The sequence below is a fragment of the Scyliorhinus canicula genome, chromosome 2 (assembly GCF_902713615.1).
Source record: "Scyliorhinus canicula chromosome 2, sScyCan1.1, whole genome shotgun sequence".
Taxonomy (NCBI): domain Eukaryota; kingdom Metazoa; phylum Chordata; class Chondrichthyes; order Carcharhiniformes; family Scyliorhinidae; genus Scyliorhinus; species Scyliorhinus canicula.
The window spans coordinates 244,323,374-244,335,914 of NC_052147.1; the positions used below are offsets into that span (position 1 = coordinate 244,323,374).

General features: G+C 47.7%; 1 protein-coding gene across 5 annotated transcripts in view; it reads left to right on the forward strand.

Annotated features, from left to right (window-relative positions):
- The window catches only part of thsd7ba (thrombospondin, type I, domain containing 7Ba), a 1,373,128-nt gene that overhangs the window by 569,848 nt on the left and 790,739 nt on the right, over positions 1-12,541 (forward strand). For all 5 annotated transcript variants that reach the window (XM_038789927.1, XM_038789926.1, XM_038789930.1 and 2 more), the window contains one exon: positions 3,876-4,045. In XM_038789927.1, coding sequence (XP_038645855.1) covers positions 3,876-4,045 — 170 coding nt within the window. The remainder of the gene's footprint in view (positions 1-3,875; positions 4,046-12,541) is intronic.

Here is a 12,541-nt window from a genome sequence, read left to right on the forward strand (position 1 = left end):
TGGCCCGGTGGTGCAGTGGTTAATATTGCTGCCTTACAGCGCTGAGGACCAGGTTTCAATCCCGGCTTCAGGTTACTGTCTGTGTGGAGTTTGCACATTCTCCCTGTGTCTGTGTGGGTCTCACCCCCACAACCCAAAGATGTATGTGGTAGGTGAATTGGCTACGCTAAATTGCCCCTTAATTGGAAAGAAAAAAGAATTGGGTATTTTAAATTTATTTTTAAAACAGGAGGGATACAGGAAGAAGGATTTATGAGCTAAAGGTGACAGGAAAAAGCATTATTACTTCACCTGAATCCAGAGACAAACAACAAAGTCTAATGGTGCATTCTACCACAGGGGCTGGTAGGTTGAAGTCTGATTCTGGGTAATTCACCATTCCTGCAGTGATAACTTCCACAATGAGATAAGTATGTGGAAATTAATCAGTGTTGGTGGCACTGGCACAGAGGTTCCAGTAGAAATGGTATAAATGGGGCTAGATAATGATCACCACTCTTCTGTGCTGCTTGCTGATTGTAGAAATGGTAGAATGAACATTTCAGCAGCACAACGCAATATTAATGGTTCCACCAGCTCAGGGGTCATGTCACATGAATCCCACCTGTCCACTTTGGGTTGGGCAAAGACTGCATATCTTTTTTACTGGGTTGCTGAGATTAATAGTGTTCCAATCATTAAGTCTCAAAAGGAGGTTGTGGGTCCTTTGTCCTAGCAGACAAAATGGCTCCTGTTGGTCAGGCTTGGCTTATGAAACATAGGTGGCATTTGTATAGCTCCCACTTCATCATTTTATCTCTGTAGCCCACAGGGGATTAGGATCCATTAAAAAAAAACAAGGTGACATTAGGCTTAGGGTTAACCGTGAAACTGACATATTAGCTCTTATTCTTCAAAGGTCACAGGCAGACATGGCCTCAGTCATTTTAAAAAGGGTCTTTGTCCAGTTTATTTTAATTTTAGAAGTTAGCCAAGAGGATATATATTAAAGAAATATGAATGGGAGTGCAGCATAAGACACACTAAATGCCCCATCAAAACTTTTAAACATTGCCAGTAAATTATTCTCAGAGAGTTGGACCCAGTAGTTCATAATGTAAGATTTAAAATGTAAGTCCATGTCTCAGTTCACAATATTGGCAAAACTAAATATTCACGTTAATATTCAGGCTTAAAAGTGAACAAATCTCCAGTTCTGGATGAATTGTGTCCCAGGATGCCGTGGGAAGCGACTTTGACCTAAATGTTTAATTCCTCACTGGCCTTAGGGGTGGGGGGGGTTGTTCCAGAGGACTAGGGAACAGCTAATATGGTCTCACTATTTAAGAAAGGTTACAGAGATAAGCTAGGGAACTACAAACCAGTCAGCTTCACGTTAGTGGTGGGGAAACTAATGGAGAAAATTCTGAAGGAGAGAATCTATCTCCACTTGGAGAGGCAAGGTTTGACCAGGAATCGTCAGCATGGCTTTGTCAGAGGGAGGTCATACCTAATAAATTTGATTGAATTTTTTGAGCATGTGACCAGGTGTGGATATGAGGGTAGTGTAGTTGATGTTGTTTACATGGATTTCAGAAAAGCCTTTGACATGGTTCCACATGGAACCTCATGGCTTCTCAGTACATTGGATGGACTACATGGCATCATGAGGCAAAGCGAAGGATGATGGGGTTTGCCTCCTCATCAACTCCTCCTGGTACTTGGATGTGGCGACCCTGACAAAAAAAACGCTGCCTGGACCTGGAATACCTGACTGTGAAGTGCCGCCCATACTACCTTCCATGGGAGTTAACATGGAACATGCAGTGCAGAAGGAGGCCATTCGACCCATCAAGTCTGCACCCACTTAAGCCCTCACTTCCACCCTATCCCCGTAACCCAATAACCCCTCCTAACCTTTTTGGCCACCTAGGGCAATTTAGCCTGGCCAATCCACCTATCTGCACGCCTTTGGACTGTGGGAGGAAACCGAACCACCCGGAGGAAACCCACCAGACACGGGGAGAACGTGCAGACTCCACACAGACAGTGTCCGAGCGGGGAATCGAACCTGGGACCCTGGCACTGTGAAGCCACAGTGCTACACCACTTGTTGCCTCACATCCTTTAAAAAGTACCTGGATGAGCACTTGGTACATCATAACATTCAAGGCTATGGGCCAATTACTGGCAAAATTGGATTAGTAGGCGAGTCAGGTGTTTTTCATGCATCATGCAGATTCGATGTGCTGAAGGGCCTCTTCTGTGCTGTATTATTCTGTGATTCTGTGAATTCTAATGCTGAAAATATGTTCCAATTCAGGAGCTATTCAAAGACCTTGACCGGGATTCTCTCCTACACGGCGGGGCGGGGGGTCCCGGTGGGACAGAGTGGCGTGAACCACTCCGGCGTCGGGCCGCCCCAAAGGTGCGGAGATTCCGCACCTTTAGGGGCCAAGCCCTCACATTGAGGGGCTAGGCCCACGCCAGAGTGGCTCCCACTCCGCCGGCCGGGCGAATGGCCTTTGGCGCCACGCCAGCCGAGGCCGAAATGTCTTCGCCGGCCAGCGGAAGTCCGCGCATGCACCGGTGCGTCAGGGGTGAAGACATGACAGGGCGGAAGAAAAAGAGTGCCCCGACGGCACAGGCCCACCCTCCGATTGGTGGGCCCCGATCGCGGGCCAGGCAACCGAGGGGCACCCCCCAGGTCAGATCGCCCTGCGCCCCCCCTAGGACCCCAGAGCCCGCTTGCGCCACCAATCCCGCCAGCACTAGTGGTGGTTTAAACCACGCTGGCGGGAAAAGCCTGTCAGCAGTGGGCCGGAGAATTGCCGCGGGGGGCCCGCTGACCGGCGCGGCGCAATTCCTGCCCCCGCCAAATCTCGGGGGGGCGGAGAATTCGGGATAGGCGGGGGCGGATTGACACCGGCCCTGGGCGATTCTCCGACCCCCCCCAATTCCGCCCCTTACATCTCTTAAGTAATTCGGTGAGCAGTGTTGTCGTGATATTTTCACTGGACTTGTAATCCAGGACAAGACCCAGGGACCCTCGTTCAAATCCCAATTCAAAATTTGGGGCGGGTTTAGCTCATTTGGTTAAGCAGATGGTTTGTGATGCAAAGCAAGGCCAGCAGTGCAGGTTCAATTCGCGTACCGGCTGAGGTTATTCATGAAGGCCTCCCTTCTCAACCTTGTCCCTCGCCTGTGCTGATCCTCAGGTTAAATTACCACCAATCAGCTCTACCCCTCAAGGGGGAAAGAAGCCCATGGTCATCTGGAACTCTGGCGACTTTACCTTACCTTACTGTTAGCGCTCTGCTGCCTCACGGCACCAGGGTCCGGGCTTGATTCAGACCTTCAGTGACTGTCTGTGCGGAGTTTGCAAATTCTCCCCGAGTCTGCGAGGGTTTCCTTCGGGTGCTGTGGTTTTCTCCCACAATCCAAAAATGTGCAGCTTAGGTGGATTTACCATGTTAAATTGCCCCTGAGTGTCCATCAGTTAGGTGGGATAAGAGGCTCGTGACTGGGCCTAGGTAGAGTGCACTTTCAGAGGGGCATTGCAGACTTGATGGGCTGAATGGCATAATTCTGCACTGTCGAGATTCTATAAATCTATTCTATGATTCTTATCTTTTGGTTAGCAATTACATTTTAAACATGGTTATTTTATAACATTTTTTACATATGTAGACAGATGATTTTAATTATACAGAATAACACTAAAGACTTGGATAGTGAGAAATTCTGAGTCCAGCACATTAAAATGTTGAACTATTAGAATGCATTAATCAATGAGCATAAATGTAAGTTTTGATTTATTTCAGTGAAATTTCTGATGTATAGAGATCTACAAATAGAAAGAAAGGAAACCATATGCTGCTTTCATTTTCCATTAGGTATATCTGGAAAACCACAGACTGGAATGAGTGCCAGGTGACACCTCTACTCAGTCAGCAGGACCGGCGCAGAAGCAATCAATCAGCCTTGTGTGGAGGAGGCATACAGACACGAGAGGTTTACTGTGCACAGAAAAGAGGGGGAGCTAATGAGCAGAAATTAAAAGAAGGTATTGTAATCATACATTCATATCTGATATTTCCCTTTTTGTAGGAATAAAAACTTTCAAAGCATCGCACCTGCACGTACACACCTCTCGAAGGAGATGATGAATCTGGGATCTACGTGGGAAGGTGGGCATGTTTGATCCTGATCTTCTCGTCACCATGGTGTGGGGCAGGTTTAATAAGCTAGCTGGCCTTTTCTGCTCATCCATTTCACATGTTTCTACAGATCAGGATGTCTGTACTGGCTTGGAGTGAGATCCCCAGTTTACTTAATGCATATGGGATATCTTATCACTGCACATCTCATCAAAAGCTGAATTTATTCACATTTCCCAGCAGTTGACTTCGAGAAATGAACTGGTTTTGTTTGTTTCATTTTTATCGCTAAACAAAAAGACAGCACCACAAGTACAAATAAACAATATAACAGGTCTTACGAGAAGGGATTTCATGGAATAATGCCTGGTGGTAATGCTGAGACTTACTAGTAATATATGTTACTAAAATGTTGTATTACTTAAGGACAACGACAGCTTTTACTCCTTTGAGTGTGAGTAGGTTTCAAAACACAGCAATATTTCCTTTCAAGTACTACATGGAAAATAATTTATATTTATTTATAATTAATTTTATGAAGTAGAGAAATTTATATTGCTAAACTCACAACATTCTGAGAATGAAGGAAGATGTTGGAATCATATTTGTCGCATTGCTTCTGCGATGTCAATGGATTCTGAAAAATATGGGTCTATGTTTGTGAATTTTTGAAATGCTGGTTTCTCTATTTAAAGCAATGTGTCTGTGCTGTCACCGTACTCCCCCTGTCCATCACACTAATGTATTCCAGAAAATATGCCGGTACAGCAATAATTCTAATTTTCACATTTAGAAGCAAAGACTCCATATCCATCTTCATCTCCATCTCTATCCATTGACTAATCTGTCAACCATATGTTTGTTTCTGTTTTTTCATCCTGTGTATAATTTATCTGTTTCTTTGCTTGACTGCCCAACTTTATGCTTCACTCTGTATATTGCAACGATCAGACAGTCATATGAAAAAAGCCTTTACTGTGCTCTCCTAACTTATCACTAAAAGTTATGAAAGACTTTCAAAGTGGTCCAGCTAAAGCAAAGGTGTAGAGCCCCTGAAGAATTCGCAAGAGTCGATTCAGAGTCGACTCAGAGTTGATTGCCTGTGTTACCTTCAAATTTTTTCAAACCTGTCTCGCCCAACCTTCCTTCTCAGGGCAGGCATAACTGTGCAGGGCAGCATGTTCCTGAGGTATTCAGGCAAGCTCTGCTGCATTGGAAGGAAGGAGGCCACACTCCCTTTTTACAGTTCTAGTTGCTGTAAAGCAGGTAAGTTTAAAGATCCAGCAAGATTTAGATGCCTTTGGTAAGCCAAGGAGAAAGTAAATATGTAAGGTAGGTGATTAGGATTTTTGGGGGGGGGGGGGGATTGATTTGGCTCGGGCTTTGGTGGGGGTGCCGGATTGGGTCTTGGTGGGTGGTAGGATTTGGATTGGGCCTTGGCGCGATGTGGGTTCAAGACAGGCCTTGGCGGCATGGTTCTGCCCTTGATGGGGTGATAACAATCAGCGTGGGTCTTAGCAGGGGGGTCGGGTTTGGTCTTGAGGGGGGCGTCCCCATGGGGGATGGTGGAAGATAGAACCTTGTGGGGATGGGTAGCCCTATGGGAGGGGGGGGGAGGGAGTCCCCATGAGGCTGGGGTAGACAGTACCATTGGAGAGTAGTCAAAGGGTGGAGGCAGTTCCATGGGGGAAACCTGATGGGGGGAGGGATTCCCCATAGGGGATAATTGGTAGGTCAGGGGAGTTTTATGGGGTGGAGGGTGTTCCCGTGTGAGTTGGTGGCTGGAGACTATGGGGAGTCCCCTAGGGGTTCAGGAATGTTGGGGGAGTTCCATGGGAGGTCAATGTGTGTCTGTACAGTTTTTACCCAGAGGTTATAAGTGTTTTTAAGTATTCCAACATTTTCTTAGTAGCGATTGATATTATTGATGTAACACAATCAGAACCATCTGAAGCTTGTGATTTAAATCACATTTTCAGATGGTTCCCACTGCAGGGGAATTTCCATGCTTTGCTGTGCAAACCTTACCAGGAACTTCCTGGGAGTGCTTCCCAGCACAACTTTGAGGCATCCAGCAGTTCCAATGTTCTGGAGATGGAAGCTATGGCCTTTACTGGCAACCTGAAATTCAAAGGCACAATAAATGGTAAAAGCTACAGAATAATCACTTCAGTAATGTTCTGAATGGTTGGTTCACATAGGCATCATTGGGAAGTGTGCATTAGAAACTTTATGAGAGGGTATTTAGCCGTAGAATCCCTACAGTGCAGAAGGAGACCATTGCCCATCAAGTCTGCACCAACCCTCAATAGGAGCACCCTACTGAGGCTCATTACCCCACCAAATCTCTGTAACCCCATAACCCCACCTAACCTGCACACCTTTGGACACTAAGGGGCAATTTACCATGGCCAATCCTTCTAACCTGAACATCTTTGGACTGTGAGAGGAAACCGGAGAAAACCCATGCAAACATGGGGAGAACATACAAACTCCCCATGCACAGACAATCACCCAAGGCCAGAATTGATCCCAGATCCGTGATGCTGTGAAGCAACACTGCTGACCATTGTTCCACTACTGTTGGATCCACCAGATGTGATGAAGTTTGATTGCGTTATGCAATGATTAGGTTCAATAACCATGAAGATGAGTTGTTTCGCTCAATGATACTGCCCGGTTCAAGTAATTTCACCTCCTGTAACACTGCAGCACAGAATACAGATGACAACCGTCCCAAATTTTTGAAACTGGCAAAATTGACATGTCGACATGAGGTGTGACATTACCATAAATCTGATGACAGTAAGAAGTCTTCCAGCACCAGGTTAAAGTCCAACAGGTTTCTGCTAAAACCTGTTGAACTTTAACCTGGTGTTGTAAGACTTCTTACTGTGCTCACCCCAGTCCAATGCCGGCATCTCCATATCATAAATCTGATGAGTCAGGAATGATACCGTTGTGCATAGTCCACATCATCAGTCAAGTTAATGTGTACTTTGATGATGCCTTCATGTTAAAAGCCAACCTTATCAAAAAGGTTTACCCCCATAAAGCTTCTCGCCTTTGGCTATGTAGATCCTGACCAGACGACATAGACTGCGAACCTGTCTAGAGTGACATTTTTGAAGTTCACTGGAACTGGAATTATTCTCGAAACTGGAATAATGAAGTGTTTGTAAGGTGTCTCTCACAGGAGCGAGAGAAATCTGCCAAAAATAACAACAGTAGAGCTTGTGACTCAGACCATTTTACACCAACTTCAATAAGAAGCAACACTGCAATGCCTGTAATCTCAACCGAAAATTCCTTTAACTGATCTGTATTTTGCCATCCTAGAATTTATACATTTGCAGAAAGAAACTCCCCCACTTCGAACCGATGAAGCACTCTTCTTCGACAACCTGCTCACCTTTGCCAAATGATTCCACATTAAGCAGGGTTACACATTTTCCCTTCACCTGAATATGGTGTTGGGAACCAATGAATATCTCCACAATTTGGGCACATTTTTGATGATCTCTGACCATGATGGGCTCCCTGACATCTTTGGCAGAACACATATCATTTGATCATCACACTTTACTATGGTCCAAAGTATTTTCAGGAGTACTTACCAATATATCAAACAGAGATGTTTTCTGTGTGCTGATTGCATATGTACTGGCCTCCTGCTCCATGAGTATCACTCTCCTGCAGGTCGCTACTACATACGGACTGTCCATCCTCATAGCGAGCAAGTGGGACTTGGACCTTGAAATCCATAGATCCCCTGGCTTGGGTAGATCTCCCAGAGAAGAAAGGGGAGATGTTGGAGTTGGTAAATGTAAACAATCTCCATCTCAACACCAATTGTTGTATTTTATGCCTCGCTTATATGCAGCAATGATGCACCAGTTTCTCTGTCTGAACAAGCATTTTATTTACAATGCTTGTAAAATGTCTACTCCAAAGCCTAAAGCACCTTGCTTCAGTTTAGTTTCTTTCTCTGTAACCACACTCAGATTTGCCTAACGGCACACAGGACAGAGAAGTCAACAGATACACATAATCAAACACTGAATAATTAAACACCACGGAAACAGTAATGGGTAACTGTGATAATCTATTTCACATTGACAAAAATTTCTGATAGAAAGGGTTATGCTCTATAATTTGTTCAAATCGATGTTCAGAACATTTACCAAACAAAGGTGGCTTCCCTGGCGGCGGGGAGTGCAAACAATGGGAAAATCCATTTACAGCAACGGGACCTAAAGATCTCGCCACTGGCCAATGATGAGCCTCTTTCGCGGCCGCAAAACATGCACATAGGAGGAAGGGGGGGCGGGGTTGTGGAAAATCCCACCCCAAAAAACATGGGCGAAATTCTCCGCCCCCCACGACAGGTGGGAGAATAGCGGGAGGGCCTTCCCGACATTTTTGCCGCCCTCCCGCTATTCTCTCCCCCCCCCCCCCCCCCCCGCCGAAGTCCCGACCTGAATCGCTGCCGCCGTTTTTTTACGGCCGGCAGCGATTCTCAGCTGTTAGATGGGCCGAAGTCCCAGCCCTTTCCGCCGTTTTTACGAACGGCAAACACACCTGGTCTTGCCGTTCGTAAAAACGGCGTCACAAACTCGCTATTAATAACCATGGCACTGATTGGCACGGCCGTACCACGGCCGTGCCAAGGGTGCCATGGGCCCGCGATCGGTGCCCACCGATCGCGGGCAGCGGGCCCGATGCTCGCGCACTACTTGTCCTTCCGCCGCCCCGCAGTATCCATTCGTGGGGCGGCTGAGGGGCAACCCGGCCCGCGCATGCGCGGGTTTCGCGCAAAACGCGATGACGTCACCCGCGCATGCGCGGGTTGGAGTCTTCCAAACTGCGCATGCGCGGCTGACGTCATATGACGCGTCAGCCGGCGCTAACTCCGGCAAGCGGGCTTAACGATTTTCGTTAAGCCCGTCTTGCCGGAGCCTACGGCGTCGGGCTGCTAGCCCCGACCGGGGACCAGAATCGGTCCCCGGTCGGGAAGGGGCGCGCTGCCGTAAAACCCGCCCGGGTTTTACGGCAGCTTTACGATTTCTCCCGTTTTGGGAGAATCGCGCCCCATATCTCTCAATTTCCTGACGAAGGATACAGAATAGCCCATGGGCCCTTCCCCAACTATTTTAATTCAAAAATAGATTTTTAACAACAAAGTAATTACGGAAATGGAATCTTCTCTCTGCTTTGCTGCTCAGCAGATTTATTACCTTATGGTTAAAATTGGCACGTAAATCAAAATTAAACATTTTATGGAACCATCCGCATACTGATCTGAGGGATGTTTTATAGATTGGAATAAATTTACATTTCGGTCTTTCCGGCAGCATAAGTAGTTCAGACCCCAAAATAGTCCTGCTCACTTTATTTATTTCCACCATCCCCAATTACAATAACACAACACTTAGATTGCCCACAACAGACATCATTGTGGCCATCATGAGAGAGTGACTCATTAGTCCTAACATATGGGCACAGGTCCAATTAAGAGCAACGCGCCTTCAGCCCATACATTTGGCAGAAAATTTAGCACTATGGCTTCACAGTGCCAGGGTCCCAGGTTTGATTCCCGACTCAGGTCACCGTATGTGCGGAGTCTGCACGTTCTCCCTGTGGCTGCGTGGGTTTCCTCCACGTGTTTCGATTTCCTCCCACAAGTCCCGAAAGACGTGCTTGTGAGGTGATTTGGACATTCTGAATTCTCCCTCTGTGTATCCAAACAGGTACTGGAGTGTGGCAACTGGGGGCCTTTCACAGCAACTTCATTGCAGTGTTAATGTAAGCCTACTCGTGGCAATAAAGATTATTAAATTAAGTTAGATTTATTCCAAGGACACGGACAGGAAAGGGCACTGCATAAACTACAATAACTGTTGTAGCAAGAAGCAAGACCTGGACAACATTCAGGATTGTGCTGACAAGTAGCAAGTAAAATTCATACAAGTTCCAAGCCATTGCCATCTCTAACAAACAAGAAACTAGCTATTTCCTCTTGAAATTTAACAGCATTGCCATCACTGAATCGCCCACTATAACATCCTTGGAATCACTGCTGACCAGAAACTTAACTGGAATAGCCATATAAATACTGTGGTTACAAGAGCAAGACATAGGCTGGAAATTCTGTGGAGAGTAACTCACTTCTTAACTACCCAAAGCCTGTCCGCTATTTATAGGGTACGCATCAGGAGAGTGATGGAATAGCCCTCACTGGCGCTGGGTCAAAACCCTTAAACTCCTTCCCTAACAGCACAGTGGGTATACCTGCAGCGTTTCAAGAAAGTAGCCCACCACTAATAATTCTTGAGGAGAATTGGTGATGGATTTAGCCATGCTCACATCCCACGAACAAATGGAAAAGAATAGCGCCTTCTGGTTATCGACAGTCGTGCCACTGATAACAGTTTCTGCTTATTTGCTCTGTCAAAACAGTTGATAATTTTGAACACCGATAAAATAGCCTCTTAACCTTCTAAAGAGAACATTGCAGCTTCTCCAGTCTTTGCACTTATCTCAAATCTCTCATCTGTTGGATATTCTTAGAAATCTAATCTGCACTCACCCTCAAGACTTGATAACCTTCTTAAAGTATGCTACCCAGATCTGAACATGATACTGCAGCTAGAGCCTAATCATTATTTTATAACGATTTGGCATAACTTTCTTGCTTTTATATTCTATGGGCACGACTCAATGGAAAAATTTCTATGCGTGGTAGCGGATGGGAATTGCCAGAGCTTGGCCCAGCGAGGCCGGCAACGCTATTCAACGTTAATAGGTCCACTAAATGAGGCCTCACGGGCTTATCGCCACAAATGACTGCTTGCCAGCTGATTCACCGGGACTGCGTTGGCCAGCTCGCCCCCGCAAACAAGGTGAGCAGCACTTAAACTGCACTTGCTCAGCTAACCCTAGCCAACTTGCAACAATGGTGTCGAGGAGACCAGTCCCAAGATTCGGTGATGTTGACCTAGTGAGCTCCTGAACACAGTGAAGGCCAGGAAGGATGTCCTGTTCCCTTGGAGCAGCCGGAGGCTAAACCACAAGGCAGCCACGTGCCTGGGATGAGATGGTGGCAGCTCTAAGTTCTAATAGTATGGCCAAGAGGACTGGCTACCAGTGCAGGAAGAAGGTCAACGATCTACTTTGATCAGCACGAGTGAGTAGATACCAACACCCTACCCCCTCCACAAGACCCTTCTGCCCCATGGAGTATCCACCCCCCCAACTCTCCAAGCAACCCCTAGCCCTCCCCCCCCGCTCCACCCCCCCCCCCCCCCCCCCCCCCACCCACCCCTCCTTTAAACTTACTGTTCCTGCCACAGTGGCAAACGATACCCTCTCTGTGACTCCTCAGGAAAAGCTTTCCCACAATCTGCAGAAGAGGGCCCAGAGTGGCGGAGGAGTGCCAGACATAAGAATCCTCACCTCCTCCGAGCAGCGGGACCTGGAGGTAACAGGGGTGGCTGAGGACAGATCAGTCAGCCAGGCAGAGGGTAGTGGATGCTGCAGATGTGAAGAAGCACCGGGCTCCACCCGGAGGACATGTCAAACGCGAGTTGTTATTGCCTTACTGATTGACCCATCCCTCCCACTGACCACATGTCCATTGTGTCATCCCAGTCCCCCTCCCCCACCACAGTTGTCATCCCAATCCCCCACCAGTGCAGGTACACGCAGCTCAGTGGGAAATGTTAGTGGACAGGCTTCTGAGGCTCAATCTGGTGAACACCATACCGCTGCTGATGATGCACATCAGTTGGAGGCAGGAACCCCCAGGCGAACAGCAGTCGGAGGTCGGCTCATTTCCAGGACCCAGCTGGGTCACAGCCTGATGCTGAGCTTGAGGATGGGGGTTCCCCAGAGCTGTGGGAGACAATAAGGAGTGGCCGGGGCATTCAGCGCAAGATGTCGACGTCGCTCCAGCAGATCCGTAGCAGCTTGGAGGAGTTCCAGAGGCTACAGGTGCAGGAGATGGCACCGGCATTGAGTGGCACGGAGGCCAACACTGCTCAGGTGGCGACCGCAGTGGGGAGCCTTGCACACGATGAGTTAAGGTGTCCAAGGCATCACGCAGTCGGTCATGGCCATGGCTGAGGGTCTCGGCAGAATGACCACCTCACTGGGGGATGTCATCCAGCACCGGGCCGACCTTGATGAGATTCTGCTCTCAGATGGGCAATGTCGAGGCGCTGCGGAGTATGGCCCAATGACTGAGGAGCATCGCTGAGGGCGTCGACACCATGGTGTGCAGACAATGTGGAACCGTCAGGGCTGACAGACCCAGATGATGCAGGGGCTCAAACCAGCTGCCACTCCATCCCATGTTGGACCCCAGGGCCCTAAGGGCCAGGCCGGATCGTCCCATTGAGTAG